Source organism: Balaenoptera borealis (assembly GCF_965194805.1).
Source record: "Balaenoptera borealis genome assembly, chromosome: 11".
Lineage (NCBI taxonomy): Eukaryota > Metazoa > Chordata > Mammalia > Artiodactyla > Balaenopteridae > Balaenoptera > Balaenoptera borealis.
In genome coordinates this window covers 53,135,187-53,153,151 of record NC_138868.1, presented here as the reverse complement: position 1 = coordinate 53,153,151, position 17,965 = coordinate 53,135,187, and the positions used below count along the sequence as shown (strand labels likewise).

Sequence of the window (17,965 nt, the reverse complement as noted above, 5' to 3'; positions counted from 1 at the left end):
GAGGGTGTGGAGGAAAGGGAACACTCTTGCACTGTTGGTGGGAATGTAAATTGATACAGCCACTATGGAGAACAGTATGGAGGTTCCTTAAAAAACTACAAATAGAACTACCATACGATCCAGCAATCCCACTACTGGGCATATACCCTGAGAAAACCATAGTTCAAAAAGAGTCATGTACCAAAATGTTCATTGCAGCTCTATTTACAATAGCCAGGACATGGAAGCAACCTAAATGTCCATCGACAGACGAATGGATAAAGAAGATGTGGCACATATATACAATGGAATATTACTCAGCCATAAAAAGAAATGAAATGGAGGTATTTGTAATGAGGTGGATGGAGTTAGAGTCTGTCATACAGAGTGAAGTAAGTCAGAAAGAGAAAAACAAATACAGTATGCTAACACATATATATGGAATCTAAGGAAAAAAAAAAAAGGCCATGAAGAACCTAGTGGCAAGACGGGAATAAAGACACAGACCTACTAGAGAATGGACTTGAGGATATGGGGAGGGGGTGGGGTGAGATGTGACAGGGTAAGAGAGTGTCATGGACATATATACACTACCAAATGTAAAATAGATAGCTAGTGGGAAGCAGCCGCATAGCACAGGGAGATCAGCTCGGTGCTGTGTGACCACCTAGAGGGGTCGGATGGGGAGGGTGGGAGGGAGGGAGATGCAAGAGGGAAGAGAAATGGGAACATATTGTATATGTATAACTGATTCACTTTGTTATAAAGCAGAAGCTAACACACTATTGTAAGGCAATTATACTTCAATAAAGATGTTCAAAAAAAAAAAAAAAAAAAGAAGATGTGGCACATATATACAATGGAATATTACTCAGCCATAAAAAGAAATGAAATGGAGGTATTTGTAATGAGGTGGATGGAGTTAGAGTCTGTCATACAGAGTGAAGTAAGTCAGAAAGAGAAAAACAAATACAGTATGCTAACACATATATACGGAATCTAAGGGAAAAAAAAAAAAAAAAAAAAAAGGCCATGAAGAACCTAGTGGCAAGACGGGAATAAAGACACAGACCTACTAGAGAATGGACTTGAGGATATGGGGAGGGGGTGGGGTGAGATGTGACAGAGTGAGAGAGTGTCATGGACATATATACACTACCAAATGTAAAATAGATAGCTAGTGGGAAGCAGCCGCATAGCACAGGGAGATCAGCTTGGTGCTTTGTGACCACCTGGAGGGGTGGGATGGGGAGGGTGGGAGGGAGGGAGATGCAAGAGGGAAGAGATATGGGAACATATTGTATATGTATAACTGATTCACTTTGTTATAAAGCAGAAGCTAACACACCATTGTAAGGCAATTATACTTCAATAAAGATGTTTAAAAAAAAAAAAAATGCTGTCTTGGGGCTTCCCTGGTGGCAGAGTGGTTGGGACTCGAGCTCCCAATGCAGGGGGCCTGGGTTCGATCCCTGGTCGGGGAACTGGATCCCACATGCATGCTGCAACTGAGAGATAGCATGCCACAACTAAGGAGTCTGCATGCTACAACTAAGGAGCCCGCCTGCCGAGGCTAAGACCCTGTGCAACCAAATAAATAATTAATTTTAAAAATGGTTAGGATGGTAAATTAAAAAAAAAAAATGCTGTTTCTCTTGTACACCCATGTTCATAGCAGCGCTATGCACAACAGCCAATAGGTGGGAAGCTATCCAAGTATCCATCAACGGATGAACGGATAAGCAAAATGTAGTGTATACATACAATGGAATACTACTGAGTCTTTAAAAAGAAGGAAATTCTAACACATGCTACACCATAGATGAACCTTGAGGACATTATGCTAAGTGAAATAAGCCAGTCACAAAAAGACAAATACTGTTTGATTCCATTTATATGAGGTATCTAGCATAGTCAAATTTATAGAGACAGAAAGTAGAATGATGGTTACCAGGGGCTGAGGGGAGGGGAGAATTGGCAGTTGTTTTTTAATGATTAGAGTTTCAATTTTGCAAGATGAAAAAACTCTGGAGATTGGTTGCACAACAATGTGAATATATTTAATATTGATACTACTGAAACTATACACTTAGAAATGGTTATGATGGTTAATTTATGTTTGTGTTTCTTACCACAATGAAAAATAATAATATAACTAAAAAATGCTGTCTCTGAAGACTATGTAAAGCTATAAAAAGTACTCCTGATTACACTGTAGAGGGAAACAATCAGGATATGAAAATGTATAAGAAATATGATTGTAACTATGTAAGCACTATATATTAACCAAGGTGCTTGAAATGCCTGGGTTTCGGTGTAACATTTTCCCCCTATTTCTCATATGTTTTATAGTGTTCTTATTGTTACTTTTATCATTAAAAATGAATTTTTTCACATGCAAAAATAAAATGATCGGAGGGAAATACAGTTCTAGCAGCTCATCATCATTCCATGGCCCTCAGAGTAGGATCACAGCCCACCCACCCTGGGTTCTGTTCCCCAGGTTTGTCTGGAAATTCCCTGTTTACTTTTGACCACGTGTAGCCCAAGGTTGAATGGCTGCAGGGAGAGTCATTACTATGCAGTGGCATCGGTTCAGGTTTAGTTCTTCCTTTGCCTTCCTCTAACTTTGTGGACTCTCAGAAGTACTGAGCCTGGAGAGTAAATTATGTTTTTAGTAGGGTTTTTATAGTTCCATATTAATTTTAATAATAAAATATACCAAAATAACAACACCCTACAATTACATGGTTTTGCATGCTTTGAAAGACTTGAGGGCATTTTAGGACAGTTTATTTTCCTTTATTTTTCTCCCTTCCCTGGTAAGGGTGTTAATAAGTCATTTGTAAATGAGGAAGCTGAGGAGACCTGATTTGGATCAGGGCTCAAATCCTGAATTAGGACAGAGAACCTCTACATTTTAGTCTGCAGCTCATTTCAATGAGTCTTACTATCTATTCTTGGTAAGAATATTTTATAGTTTTTTTAAAAATCCATGTAATGGTTCGTCAGAGGAGATATCCTTAGTGCAGTTAACTCTTTCTTTTCCTTTTCTTTCTTTTTTATAGGTGGGAAATATTTCCTGTGCCCTCAGCCTCTCCCGAGAGTTTCTTCTGTACAGTACGTAACGATAAAAGATAACTACAAGTCTGACTTACTGGGAACTCCCTCCTACTCTTGGCCTTTAGTCCTTGCAAATGAAACACAGCTGTCTATTTTTATTTTTCTAATTTCATAATCCAAGGCACATTTCTAACTTTTGATTAAATCTTACATACTGATCAAGAGTTTTTAAGTTAGTTAGAAAGCTAAGAAAAAGATATCAACCTGTCCCCTTCCTCCTCCACCCCCATCCAGTCATATATATTAGTGTTGCTTCAGTGGAGAACAAGTCCGAGATTGGGAGCCAGTTTCTTTAGGGACATTTGAAGATCCAGGTTTCGGGAGCAGACCTGGAAACGAGTGCAATCAATGAGAGCTGTGTGTGCAAGAAGGAGAGCGACTCAGCAGGGATGTTCACTTTGGCTGCTCATAGAAAGATAGCAATTCTTCTCTTTAAACCAGAGCTCACTTTGCTATGCAAGCATCCTGCCCAGTTGGCCACAGAGTTCAGCTTCAACCCTCTTCAGGCAGCGCCTCACCAGAGTAAAACTGGGAGGGAGATTTACTAGCTTAACTCTACTTGAATATTTTTGCTTAAAATGTTGGTGGTAGATGGCTTCCCAGGTTTTCTTTTAATAAGATAGTTAGATACTAAAGTAAGCTACGTAATCACTATTATGTTTTAATATTTATGAAGTATTTCGTGTAGGATTTCACTGTCACTTTCTAATGAACCCATTTAGTAATGTTATTCCTTTCTGATAATTTGGCAAACAGCAGGATAAGGAAGTAGCTGTATGGTCTGGAAACACGTAGACAGTTAGTGGTACAAATTGATAACCCAACCCCTCTTTATTTCTTTGTGCTTTATCTATTAAAATCTCTGCCTCTCCCAGAGAACCGAAATTGTGCACTATCATAGGTGGATAAGTAGGACACAGCAAATTGAGATTCCTGGTTCCATAAATGGTTTTGCAATATTTTTGTTGGTATTTTGAGCTCATCATTTCCATTCCCCCAAACTTCATTTCTTCTCTGGTTAAAAAAGGATGGTAATTTCTGTCCCCTCCTTTGCCAGAATAATGGTGGTGGTGGCGGTGGTGGTTAGAAGGACATTGAGCTCCTCAGAGAAAGATGCTTTGTGAGCCTTACAACAAGTCAGCACCTCCTTCTGAGATGCACTGAGAATCATGCACAGAGGCTAGCAGGCCATGGGTAGCTCCAATCCATGGGGGATCTGCAGCCAAAGCAGGCACAAACAAGACACAAGACCCCTGTAGGAACCTAGGCTAGAACCAACGTCTAGAGCCCCTTTGTCCCATACTACTCTGCTATGTCTAGGCCAGTTAGGGATTTTGAAGGATCTAGTAGAGCTGGGAATAAATTTGCTTCCAATTCTCTAGGGAAGAATAGATCGGGTCTCTCTGCTATAGGCTTTGGCTCTTTGAACTTCTGTGTCATAGCACTTCCGTGTTGTGTTGTGTTGTAAGTAGTTAATGTGTCTTTTCTCCATTAGACTCTCAACTCTGGGAGGTTAGCCTCTAGCACAGTGTCTGGTACATAGTAGATGTTCACTGGAGAGTTACTGAATGGATGGGTGAATGAATGAATAAAAGATTGAAGCTTCTTCCCTATACATGAAACTGACCATCACACCATCCTACAGCCACATCCTCATGATCCCTTGGTCTAAGAGTGTTCCTTCAGCTCTACCAGGCCCTACTCAGTCTCTTTTTAATGGCAGGTACTCTCCTGGCAGTGAAGGCCTTACGTCCTCCTGTGCATGGACACAGGGAGTTATTTAGGTGTCCAGCTGCTGGTCACGTGTGACAGTGAAGCTATAGGAAACCTTGGCGGCACTCTCTGGGATCACCGTTTGTTAACCTGTGTTATTCCCTGCTCCGATTTCTTTCAGGCCCAGATAATAAGAGGATGGCCAGGAATGTCTTGAAATACGAAAAGCTCTTGGCAGAGAGCCCCAACCAGGCCGTAGCTGAGGCTGTCATCCAGAGGCCCAACGTACCCCACCTGCAGACCAGGGACACCTATGAGGAGTTATGTCAGACCCTGGGCTCCCAGGTAGGATTTCTCAGGGAACGAAAAACAGGGAACAGGCTCGGATAGAGGGAGAAAAGGTAGAACTGGGACGACGTGAGGGGAAAGGCTGATGCACCAAAAATAAATAAATAAAGCTCACTTGGACAGCATCAGTGACTGAATTCTGAATCTCCTGCATTCCAGGTTTTTTATGCTGTAGTTCCCCTAAATCGGTTTCCGCTCCTAGAGCCTTCTTCTCTTAAGCTGATTCTAGTCTTTCCCTTCAGCCGACTCACTACCAGATCCCCAGGCTCTACTGCTCCTATGAGACCAGTTCCAGCCCCTACCTGCTCCTCCAGCCTGTCCGGAAAGAGGTCATCCACCTGGAACCCTATGTTGTTCTCTACCATGACTTTGTCAGTGACACTGAGGCTCAGAAAATCAGAGGGCTTGCAGAACCATGGGTGAGTGTCCCCAGGGCCTGCCAAGAACTTCCCTTTGTTTCTTTATATGACTGGTGTTCAGAAGTGGGAGAATAGGCAGCCTGAACAACTAGATACTTCATCTGTTCAGGAGTTCAAAATACCAGCCATTCCATAAAACTAATCAATGGTGAAAAAAATCACAGTAGTGGTTGCCTCTGGAGGGAGAGGACTGGCTGAGAAAGGATACAAGGGGATTTTCTGGGGTATTGAAAATGTGCTCTCAATATCTTGTTAGGGATGTGGAGTCCATGGCTGGATGCCTTTGTCAAAACTCAGCAAATGGTACTCCTGAGATCTGTGCGTATCATCGTATATAAATTTAACCTAAAAAAATTAAAGGAACCCCCCTCCCCCAATATCAGTCATTCCATATACGTGGAAGAGGTCTACAACAGCGGTAGAGGTCGGCTTCATCCTCTCGTTTCCTGTCTGTCTTGGGCTGGCTGCAGCTCCGCCCCGTGCTGTCTTCCTCTGGGACCCAGCCCAACAGAGCAGCCTCTCTTTGGAACACTGCCGTCTCATGCGAGAGGAAAAAGGCAGAGATGGCAAACTGCTAGCTGGTTCTTAAAGCCTCTGCTTGGAAGCACCAGGCAATACTTCCATCCACGTTTCCCCGGCTAAGGCACAGCGTACAGCTAACACTGCAGTCAGCAGGGAGAGTGTATCTTATTCTCCCATGGAGAAGGCTCTGCAGTGACCGCGCCAAGCTTGATGTTGATGCGGAGGGGAGTTTAGTCCACCAGGAAGTGTGGCAAATATTTAGAAAAATCATGCGGTCGACCTCACCACTATAAGCATGTTGCCTCTTTACGAACGGTACATTAAGATGGTCTCAGAGCTGCTGTGTCAGAGCAGACGTTGTGGCCTTCACGGTGTGCTACTCACCCCGGCAGCCAGTCCATCACTCCCCTGCTGTGTGCCAGACGCTGTACCGGGTGCTTGGGCTGTTACGAGGAGGTTAAGTATTGCTCGCTCCCATTTAGGAGCTTCCTGCAGAATGGGGAAAACATATTTACAATGCACTGTGATACGTGCTGTAATAGAGGTGTGTGAGGGAGTTGTGCCACGGCAGCCTAAAAAGGTGAACCTTCCTCTGAGGGAAAGGCAGGGAAAGGCAGTCGGGTGAAGAGCAAATGGGGGAAGGGGGAGAGTTAGAAACAGAGAAGGCTTCTCTGTGGACCTGAGATTCATCAGAGTGGAAGGTGGCAAAGGGTATTCCAGGGAGACAGACGGTCTGTGCACAGGCCTGCGGTGTGGTGTGTCCAGAGAGTGGGGGGGAAGCCCGGGGGCTGAAGTGTGCGAGGGAGGGGGTGCGAGGTGATGGGAGATGAGGCTGCAACGTGAGACACAATTAGAAGTGCTGCAAGTACCAAGCTAGGGAGTTTGGATTTTACCTCGAAGGCAGGCGGGGAGCTGTGGGACAGTTTGAAACAGGAGAGTGCCCTGATCAGGTCTGCAGATTTTGAGGAAGTCTCTGACAGCAGACGTGGATTGGAGGGAGAAAAAGAGCAATAATAATTTCATCTAAAAGCCCTTCAGAGAAATCTGGAATCTTTGTACAGAAGGTTTTTGAAGCGATCAAGCTCCCCTCCCTGTTGAATTGGAACGATGTATTTTCAATAGCTTTGGCTTCTCAGTGAGCCGGCGGGAGCGTTTGGCCGGCAGCTCCTTTTTCCTCAGGACAACTCTGTTGCTGTGGTAACAGGACAGGCGGCCCACTCGGAGATGTTCATTTAATCCCTTGTAGCCAGGTCATCTGTTTGGCACGCACAGATTGTGCCACGCTCCCTTCCTCCAGAAGCATCTCGCTGGGGTTGCTGATCGCTGTCTGGTCTTTGGCTCAGCCAGGAATAAGCCCTGGGGGTGTGTGGTAGCGGCTGCCCCATGGGACCGAGCCACCTCAGTGGCTTGTGCCGAATTTCTCTGCTCCTCTTCACTGTGTGTTTCTCAAAGAAGCATTTCTCTGCTCTCTCATCACTCCTCCCCCATCTGCATCCTCCTCATCCTTGAAGACTCAATTGAAACCCTATGCCTCTCTTGGCCCCTATCCCTGACCACTTTGGCCCACTTTCATAGATTCTTTCAGGAGGAACATTTTTTTCAGAGCACTTTTTGGGGCCACATACAGTAACCTCCCTCCTCTGAACTCAGTTTTTGTCTCCACCCGTTTGGTACTTTCATTTATTCTGCCATTTACGTGTTGTCTGGAATCACGACCAGTTTCACGGGTTAGTATCCTGTCCCCCCAGCTAGACTGTAAACTAGCAGGGATCATATGTTGTCCTTGAAATGCCTGGCTCCGTATTAGGCCCGTTGTAGCCAGAGCAATTTGCAAAGGGTCACATCTGACTGAGTCAAGCCCTCACTTAAACTCTGTAATGGGTCACTTTTGCTTTCAAATGATTACAGAGCTCCCTGGCCTGGCCGCTGCCACTCCCTCTGCAGCATGTTCCCATTATAGTGACACCCTAGCCGCCCTGAACAACTTGCATCTCCACGAGCAGGCAGTGCCCTTGCTGGCTCCCCACACACTCTTCTCTCTGCCTGAACCACTCTTCCCTTGGCCTCTTTTCACCTGTGTGATTCCAGTTGTCTTTTGGGCATCCTGGGAGGCCTTCCTGGCCTTCCTAAGAATGGGCTAGATGCTCCTTCTCTGTATTTCCATAGCACCCTGTACTTGTCCATTAGGGCCCCACTGGATGCCTTGTGTCTGGTTTCCTATGTTGTATTTACAATGCATAGCACAGTGCTTAGCACAGAGAACGACCAATGAGTATTTGTCCCCCCACATGAATGACTTGTAGGTGCACAGTAAATAATTCTTAGAGAAATTAAATGCAGTGTGGCTCTTTAAGGGAGGGGGCGGGCAGGGTGGAGTGGCGATTCCCTAGGATTTGTTTTTAAACCATTGATGTTGTCCGAAAAGAACAGAAGGGACTATCTCTCTATGAATCTCTCCTCACTCCTCTGTGAACGGCTCAGGAGAGGATGCTGGCTAGAGGACTAGAAAGAGACAATATCAGTCACTTACTGATTCCCTGCATCCTAGTATTGTAGAGGGAGAGGCTGAGAAGGACTCCAAGAACGTATTGTTCACATGCTGCATTTTATAGCTGGGGAAACGGGTCCAAGCAAGGGAAGAGCCTTTTCCAAGGTTATCTGCCTGGTTTAGCAGCAGGAACAATAATATTGTGGAAGCCTCTGAGAAGGGAAAGGGTTTCTGTCACGTGCCCTTTGTGGCTCCGTGCTCTGCTGTGGCTGCATGTGAAGTGCCGGGGCTGTGTCTTTAGCCACGGGACTCTGGTTCACTCACTCCTGGGTGCATTTCACCGATACTGAGCACCTACTCCCTGCCAGGCCTTCTCTGCGTCCTGGGGATACAGCACTGAAAAAAGACCAAGTCCTTGCCCTCATGGAGCTGACATTCTGATGACAAATGCAGAAGTAGACATCCTTATGTAAATAATATTTCTCTTTCTGTCCCTGGTACAGTACCTTTGCAATTAGAGGCCACTTTATTTAAAAATAATTTAAAATTTATATCTAGACATTCAGAACAAAATAGAGACATTCAGTTAAATTAGTGACTTCAGACCTGTTTGGTTGTTTTTTCCCCATAACCAAGGCAGCTGCAAACAAAACAGATTTTGATTCTCTGTAAGGAAGGGCTTTTATCAGAATTGTTCAGAAGGAGCAGGCGGCCTCTGAGGGTAGAAAGTGTCCTGTCATTGGAGGAGTTCATTTAATTTGACGAACACTAAGTCAAAGCTTAACTTACCATCAGTCAGGCCCTGCCCCAAACACGGATATAAAGATGAATAAGAAACAGCCCTTGTTCTTACAGAACTCATAGTCTTGCAGATGCAAAAGGGATTCAAAATCACTTGTATTTCAGTCCTACAGACCTTTTTCAGTTTTTACTATTTACCACATATGAAGCTAAAGGTTATTTTCAACTCTGAGCTTTTATGTCACTTAAGATTGATAGCTATCACTAAATTAGTAGCATGTACAAAATATCCTTTAATTAAGGAGAAATGGGTGATTGTTAGGTTTATGCTAAGAGAGGGGCATGTCTATGGAAGTGAGAGCCCTTCCCTTTGCGTCATAACCACTTGCACTTTCTCTTACATCCTTCACACCAGCTACAGAGATCTGTGGTGGCATCAGGCGAAAAGCAGTTACCAGTGGAGTACCGCATCAGCAAAAGGTAAGAGGGGTCCTTTCTTGGCAGGGACTCTGGTCATGCCTGCTGGGCACCCTCGGGCCTGTGGCACAAGTGACTGAAGGTCAGCAACAGCCATTCAGGTGCCATTAGAGACGCCACTGTAGTTCACGTTTATATCTGTACATTCTTGTTGAGAGGGAGCAATTTCCACTCCCCTTACCCAAGGGCCTTTCTCAGGTGGTTACATGGTCTGAGGACTTAACTAGGAGGCCATTAGGGAAAGACTTGAAAAAGCTCCTATGCCCTAGACCAAAAATTAAGTGTGTAGTTGTTCTCCTAACCAGGATTGCTTTTCCAGGGAACAAGTCCTGTCTCTATTTGGAACTTGACTTTACCTCCTGACTCATATTCAAAGCATGACTTGCCACCACTCAGGCAAGACGGATGGCCAGAATCTCTGGATCTGATACCTTCTCTAGTTGAGAGCCCAGCCGTATACCCTCCCCTCCATCCCTGCTCTCCCTCCACTGCAGCCCTTGGTTTGTGCTGTAAGGACAGGATACCGTAAGAGGAGGGTCCCCACTGGAGCCATGGGAGACGGTGATGACATCCTTGGGGAGAGGCCAGACCTCAAGCTGGGTGGATGGTTTTGTTGTCTGGGAAGCGAGCTGAGTGATGAAAGCTTTTGGATTCAGAATCATCTGGCTTAACTTATTTGGTCTGGTACGTTTTGGGGACCTTTTTTTTTTTTTTTTAATTTGCTACTTTAATTAATTAATTAATTAATTTATGGCTGTGCTGGGTCTTCGTTTCTGTGCGAGGGCTTTCTCCAGTTGTGGCAAACGGGGGCCACTCTTCATCGTGGTGCGCGGGCCTCTCACTATCGCGGCCTCTCTTGTTGCGGAGCACAGGCTCCAGACGCGCAGGCTCAGTAATTGTGGCTCACGGGCCCAGTTGCTCCGCGGCATGTGGGATCTTCCCAGACCAGGGCTCGAACCCGTGTCCCCTGCATTGGCAGGCAAGACTCTCAACCACTGCGCCACCAGGGAAGCCCACGTTTTGGGGACCTTTTACATTATAAGTTATTTTCTAAGTTTTGAAAGGCCCGTCTAACCTCAGCTTTGTTGCTTTGCTAACCTTTCTGACATTGTAGTGTCAAGGAGAAAATTCAACCTTCTGTTTAGAGTCATTGCTTTTAGGGGAGTAGGTGATATTCTCTTTACTTTTCAGGTAAAGAAACTGAGACCCTTATTGCCTCCTCTCACTACCCACCCTCCACCACAGTGCACCCACTTGAATTTTGGTTCTGTCCTCACAACTTCACTGGAACTGGTCCCTCAAAGGTCACCTATGCACTCCTAATCACTATCCACAAAGACCAGGTTCCCGACCACAGGGTCCTCAGCTTTCTACAACATGCCCTGAGCCTACTTTGCTAGCATTATTTCCCATTACTTCTCTCATAGACTAAATGCTTTCGTGCTGACACACACTGTATTATATCACCCCACCATGTCTGTGCTTATGCTATTTCTTCAAAGAAGCCTGGAATATCCCTATGTCTTTTCCATCTATTGAAATTTTATGCACCCTTCAAAATTTGGCCTACATGTCCATCTTACCTCAGTGCCCCAGTCAGAATTAACATCTCCTTCCTCTGTGCTCCCCAGAACTTTACTTTAAGGGCTGGTTCTTATTTTTCACTCTACCTTGATTTGTGCTGAGTTGTATTTGTGTATATTTGTGTGTCTCCTCTCATGAGCTCTTTGAACACAACAGCTTTGTCCTGGGTGTCTTTGTAAACCTTAGAGCCCCCAGCATAGCACTATGCATGCACTCCGTACAAAAGACAAATTAATCCATCATTTATAGACCAAAGAAGTGGTCTTCCCAGACATGCCAAGGTGCTTCCCTTAAGAGCCTTCATCATCTCCCCAGGAGGCTCACTGGCTTTGCTTGGGGAGCACTTCCTCACTTCCCAGGGACCTACATTCTGATCCCAAATCCTCCACTTGATCAGAACCTCAACAAGACATTCAGGAAAAGAGACTGAACTTTGCTCTTTGGCCTTTGACCTATCCTGGTTTGTCCTGGAGGAGAGCAAAAGAGCAGGGATTTTTCTGTGTTTTACAGCAATCAATAACATACAGCTTACAAAGCATCTTCATAAGCAGTCTGTCACAATCTTCGTAAGTCTGTGTAGTAGATAATATTACCATCCCCATATTATAGATGAATACACTGAACCTTAAGAGAGGTGAAAGGTTAAGGGCCTGACCAAGGGTCAAGCCGAGGATCCGGGACTGGTCTTACTCCTCTGAATCCAAAGCTTTTTCCATTGCACCCAGCTTCCTCCATTGAGATGTCTCTAAACATAGCATTTTTAAAAACAGGGTTTTGTCTTCTTTCTCTTTGTATCCCAGTGCCTGGTGATGTGAACCTTCACTCTTCACACACGTAGCACAGGGTCTGGCATACAGTAGGCCTCAGAGGATGTTTGTTGAATGAATGTGTGAATGTTAAGACAGAGCACAAAATGGACTGGGCCAACTTAACAGGAGGAGTGAGTAGGTAATTAGGTATTCGTGTCTATCTTCCTGTCCTCCTTGCCTTCCTTCCTTCCTTCTGGCAGTTGACATCATTCATTCATTCATTCACAGATATTTAGTCATTTCTGGCATTAGATCACTGATGCTGCAACCTGTGGTGTGTTTTAGTGCCTGGCTAAAGGACACCGTTGACCCAGTGCTGGTGACCCTCGACCATCGCATTGCCTCCCTTACAGGCCTTGATGTCCAGCCTCCCTACGCAGAGTACCTCCAGGTGGTAAACTACGGAATCGGAGGGCACTATGAGCCTCACTTTGACCATGCTACGGTAACCATGGGGTTGGTGACCAATCTCGTGGGGTAGGCAACGAGGGTGTTATTTATTTCTCTGAGACAGAGCTCTTATAGGGCCCCCAGAGAATACTGCGTGAAATTTTAGAACAAAGGTTCTCATTCTAGGTAGATTGAAAGCCTTGGTTTCAAGCTGATTGCTGCTGAATCATCTTCTTTTTACTAAAACTCATTGAAAAACACTCTTACAATGATTGAATTTTATGACATGTAAATTATATCAGTTAAACTCTTCTGTGACAAAAAAGTGTGTCTCTTTGGCAAATAATTGGGAACTCCAGTCTTATGGCTTAGTATTTTTACAGAATAATTATCTGTAATATTTCATATGTTAATTTATTTCACCGAGAACCTGAAGGTGCAATCAACCCCTCACGGTGCTTTCACTACTAACAAGCAATTTTGTTTGATTAGTAGTATACAGTTTACTTATATGAGTATCTAATAAAGTAGTAAGAGGAAAAAAGTATATTGAGTACCTGCCAGCAAAGACGGGCACATACTTGACTAGGTATAGCTCAAGGCTATATCCCATCTGTGACTCCTCCATTTTTCTCCTCCCTGTATTATGGTGGCATCCTGGCTGTTACTCTGGTGCCATCTGCATAAAATAATGATATGTTCTATTTTTGTCTCAGTCACCAACCAGCCCACTGTACAGAATGAACTCTGGGAACCGAGTCGCAACATTTATGATCTACGTGAGTCTTGCTCTGGAGGGACCAGGGCTGCTTACTTAATGACTATTTGTATCTCTTTTATTTTACGGTTTTCAAAGCAATATCAGATACTGATTTTATCTGAATTTCACAGCAGAAAAGTCTCCAGGATGTTTGTGAATTTCATACAGCACTCTTGTTAGGCACTATAGGAGAGATAAAGAAATATCAATACAAGTCAGTTCCTGCCCTCAAAGAGCTTACATTGTGTAGACCTAAATGTGACCTTGTCATTGTCAGTGATTAGGATGGGAAGTGCGGTTACACCGAAGGCCAAGAGATCCTGGGACCTGAACAACACAGGAAGGGGATGTGAGGGTCTCTGTCTTTGAGGTCCCATAGACTAGTTGGTGTTGAAAAGGATGGACCTATAGATGAGGTTGTGGAGCTGTGAGGGGAGAGAGGAGAGAAATGAAGCAGCTGAGATTACGAGAGGGAAGAACAGAGATGCCTACAGAGAAATTCCGTAAGTGTGGCTCTCTCATATGCGGTGAAAATTTTCTTCCTTATCTCCTCATAAATCCTTCACTAAAATCTACATTATACCCCCTTAAAAAATAAATTGGCCTCCTCTCCTAGTGTCTGACCTGATCCTATAGAATTCGGACCCAGTCTTTACTATCTCACCTATCCTCTTCCCTTCAGATCATGTGGGTTTACCGCCTTCTCTATGGACAAGTCATAATTTCAGGCATCTGTCACTTAAATTATAAGAGGTGTATTACTGTTAAATGAAGGAATAAACATGCCAAATGTAAGTGCTCTACATAACACCCTAAGATGAAGGCCTGGTTTCAGGCTCATTAGAATAGCAGACACCTACACCCTAGCATTCCCTCTTTTCTTAGTCCTGTTAACTGGTCTCCACAGTGTAGCCAAGAAAGGACAATCAGAGGCCAGCACTCTGTAGTTTTAATGCTGGCAACCCCAACATGTTTCTTCATGTGGCTCGGTTTTAATTTTATGCAGAAGTGGAAGGCTGCCATTGCCAATGGTGTCTGGCCTCTTGTGCTCATTTTGAGCATTCTGATCAGGCAAAGGGATGGCTGACGTCAGCTCTCTGGGCAGGAGACACAGCTTGGATCAGCTGCTGGTACATCTCTGGTTGATGACTCAAGCTGGCATGGGAGGTCACAGGCAGTGAAGTACATTGATATCAACCAAAGAATAGGACATCTAGGGGCCAATATCTCTCTGTTCTTTATCCCCCTAGTATCTTCTGTAGCTGACTCCCTGATTACAGAGGCCCAGTTACTATGGTAAGGGTAGCCCAGCAATTTTAAATGACAAATGCAAGAGTGTGTATATGTTTGGATTTTAAGCCTTTGATACACAGTGGAATGGAAAGCGTTTTGGGTTTGGAGTCAGTTGGTCTAATTCTGGTTCTGCCACTTAACATGTGGCCTCAGCACAAATCACATCAATTCTTTGAGCTTGTTTTCTTGCTCTGCGCCTCCTCACAGGGCTGTCATGAGGACCTGATGAAATAATGTAAGGGGATATCTCTCTGTGAAGTTTCATACAATATGTTTCTATCATGTATCCCAGAAAGCAAGCATAGGACCCCACAACTGGGATCGTGGGACCTAGGAAGTGCTAGGTTATGCCCAATCCTTTCATCTTCAGGTTGGTGTTAAGACCATCATAAACATTTCTGAACATAAGAGATAAGATTTATGGAGAACATAAGAGTGACATTATATAGGGAGAAAATAATCTTTAAGAAGTATTGGGAGGATTGAGATGAAATCAGGTTAGTGATTTTCTACTCAGACTGGACATAAGATCAGTCCCAGTAAAAAACAGTGGAAGGTTTACAGAGGGAAGATTTCCCTCCCCTCCACCAATCTTACAATCCATGCCCTGCTCATGAGCTTCATAGCACACACATCCGATTCTCTTTTCAATTTGTTGGATAAGTCCTTCCTTGCCACTATACTGTGAAACCACAGGTAGAGGAAGGCAGGAAAGTCCAGGTTCCCTCTGTTGTGTCTTGCTTACACCCACAGTGGCTGACAACAGGGGTCTGAACAGAATCATCCAGTTTGTTAGTTATTTGAACACAAGGAGCAAATTGTTGCTCTCATCGCCCTTCCCAAAGGACTACAGGGGGAGCCAAGATGTGCTAAAAAATTACCACTGCCTTTTCCAGGTTCTGAATCGCCACGTCAGTTCAGTTTCCTCTAACAAGTGCTAACATCCCAACTCCCATAGCCCTTGCTCTGTAACACAGGCGAATATGGTGGGATCTGTGAATGTGCTGGTAGACAGTTAGCCAGGGCGAGGTAAGACTGGCACTCCATGTCATGCTGCTGGTGAGAAATTAATTTAGCAGTATGTATCTAAAGTATTGAACATTTGCATATACTTTTGACCCAATAATACTAATGCTCAGACTCTTTCCTAAGAAAACAATCTAAAACGCAAAAATGATTTTACTCATTAAGATGTTCACAGTGTTGTTTATAATAGTAAACAGTGGGACATAACCTAATGTTCAAGAGTGTATGTAGCATAATGGTTATGAGCAGGGACTCTGTAGTCAGACAGCATTGGCTCAGCTCCAGTCCTGGCTCAGTCACCAAAGAGTTATATGACCTTTTGTAAACCACTCAATCTCTCTGAGACTTGGTTTCCTCATCTGTAGAATGTAAATAATAACAATCCTAACTCACAGGAATAGTGAGGATGATATATTTGTTGTGAGGAATAAGTGAGATAATATATTTGTAAGGACTTAGTGTGATGCCTAACATACGGCCAGTGCTCAATAAATGTCAACTATTACAGTTAAACCATAACAGTGCTTTTTTTTTTAAAATTTTTATTTATTATTTATTTATTATGTTTATTTTTGGCTGTGTTGGGTCTTCGTTTCTGTGTGAGGGCTCTCTCCAGTTGCGGCGAGTGGGGGCCACTCTTCATCGCGGTGCACGGGCCTGTCACTATCGCGGCCTCTCTTGTTGCGGAGCAGAGGCTCCAGACGCTCAGGCTCAGTAGTTGTGGCTCACGGGCCCAGTCGCTCCGCGGCATGTGGGATCTTCCCAGACCAGGGCTCGAACCCGTGTCCCCTGCATTGGCAGGCAGATTCTCAACCACTGCGCCACCAGGGAAGCCCTACAGTGCTTTTTTCTTTTTCCAGATCGTAAGATGATGAATAATATTATTTTAAGTATTTTAAAGTATTTTCCAGTATTTTTCAAAATGTTTAGGTTATTACATATTTCTTTGACAATCAGAAAAAACTCTTCAAGTTAAGTAAACACATCCATAGTTCTAGAATATACCAGTGGTGAAACTCTTTAGCTGAGATTACCTAGAGAGGGTCTGAGTGATCTGGGAAACACACCAAAGGTGCAATCAGTAGTTCCTATGATGCCCAGCTTTCAAAAATAATCATTGTAATCTAAACAGTGTTTTGTAAGCCACTGGTCATGATCCATTAGTGGGCTGTGAAATCAATTTAGTGGATCTGGTCAGCATTTAAGAAATCTGAACTAGAATAGAATAAAATAAAATGGAAAATAACAGAGGGCATCTGATGTAGTTAAGAATGTTTTATGAAACTTACTTCAGGGACGTGTCTGTCTTGGGTTGTGACATAAAGTGTATTTCTTCCTGAGGGCCTCAAAGTTTGAATCTACTTATGGTAGCCCTCAATAAGGATGTTAGCTCAAAGGGTAAAGAAAGGGGGCATTTCTAAACGTTGTCCTCTTGTGGCCCTGCAGGCAAATACTGATGCCACTGAGTAGGCTCTCTCAGTTCCTAAATTGGGTGATTGTATTTCCATAAGTATTTCTCCCAGAGTTGAAAGAGGGGCACAGAAGAGGGAATTTATGCAGAAATGACATCAGACGTCATGTGAGGCAGAGTAGGGCAGTCGGGCTATTTCAACCCTGTCTCTTCCTCTGGCCTTGTAGCTGAGCTCGGTGGAAGCTGGAGGAGCCACAGCCTTCATCTACGGCAACTTTAGCGTGCCTGTGGTCAAGGTGAGTGGGGGGTCTAACCCCAACAGGTGGTTTTAGCAGTGCAGAACTAACACCCTAGCGTTCATGCTGCCTGTGCTTGCAAGCTTATTCCTGGGAGAGGGAATGAAAAGAGGTCTCCCCTGATTCCCAGAATCAAAGATAATTCCTCAATTTTCTTGACTCCTGCATTTACTTGTGCCTCTATTTTTTATTTTATTTACACTTATATTACAAGAGGATGATTACATGTGTGCCTTCCCGTTACAATAGAGCTCCTCAAAGGTGAGAGTCCCCTTCGGATCCTTGACAACAACTGGTCCCTTCAGTCATTCGTTTAGTAAACACTGGGGGCTGGAGGCACTGAGAGTACCGAGGAAAACTCACAGTCCTTGCCTCCAGAAGTTAACATAAAAACGTATTGCAGTAGGAGCTATAACGTCAAGCAAGGCAGAGAGGGCGGCCAGTGTGGTAAGAGGTTTGTTTAATGAATTTAATATCTCCCCCAAATTTCAGATCAATCAGTCAGGGATGACAGCCCTTACTTCAGGAATGAAATGAAGACAATAATTGAGATCACGCCTCATAGCACTTAGCACAGTACCCAGCA

General features: G+C 44.1%; 1 protein-coding gene across 1 annotated transcript in view; it reads left to right on the top strand.

The window, feature by feature from the left end:
* P4HA3 (prolyl 4-hydroxylase subunit alpha 3) overlaps window positions 1–17,965 on the top strand; it is a 50,959-nt gene that overhangs the window by 17,519 nt on the left and 15,475 nt on the right. The window contains exons 5-11 of the mRNA XM_082343166.1: window positions 3,048–3,099; window positions 4,997–5,160; window positions 5,406–5,582; window positions 9,749–9,813; window positions 12,489–12,648; window positions 13,310–13,372; window positions 17,311–17,379. Of these exons, the coding sequence (XP_082199292.1) occupies window positions 3,048–3,099; window positions 4,997–5,160; window positions 5,406–5,582; window positions 9,749–9,813; window positions 12,489–12,648; window positions 13,310–13,372; window positions 17,311–17,379 (750 nt within the window). The remainder of the gene's footprint in view (window positions 1–3,047; window positions 3,100–4,996; window positions 5,161–5,405; window positions 5,583–9,748; window positions 9,814–12,488; window positions 12,649–13,309; window positions 13,373–17,310; window positions 17,380–17,965) is intronic.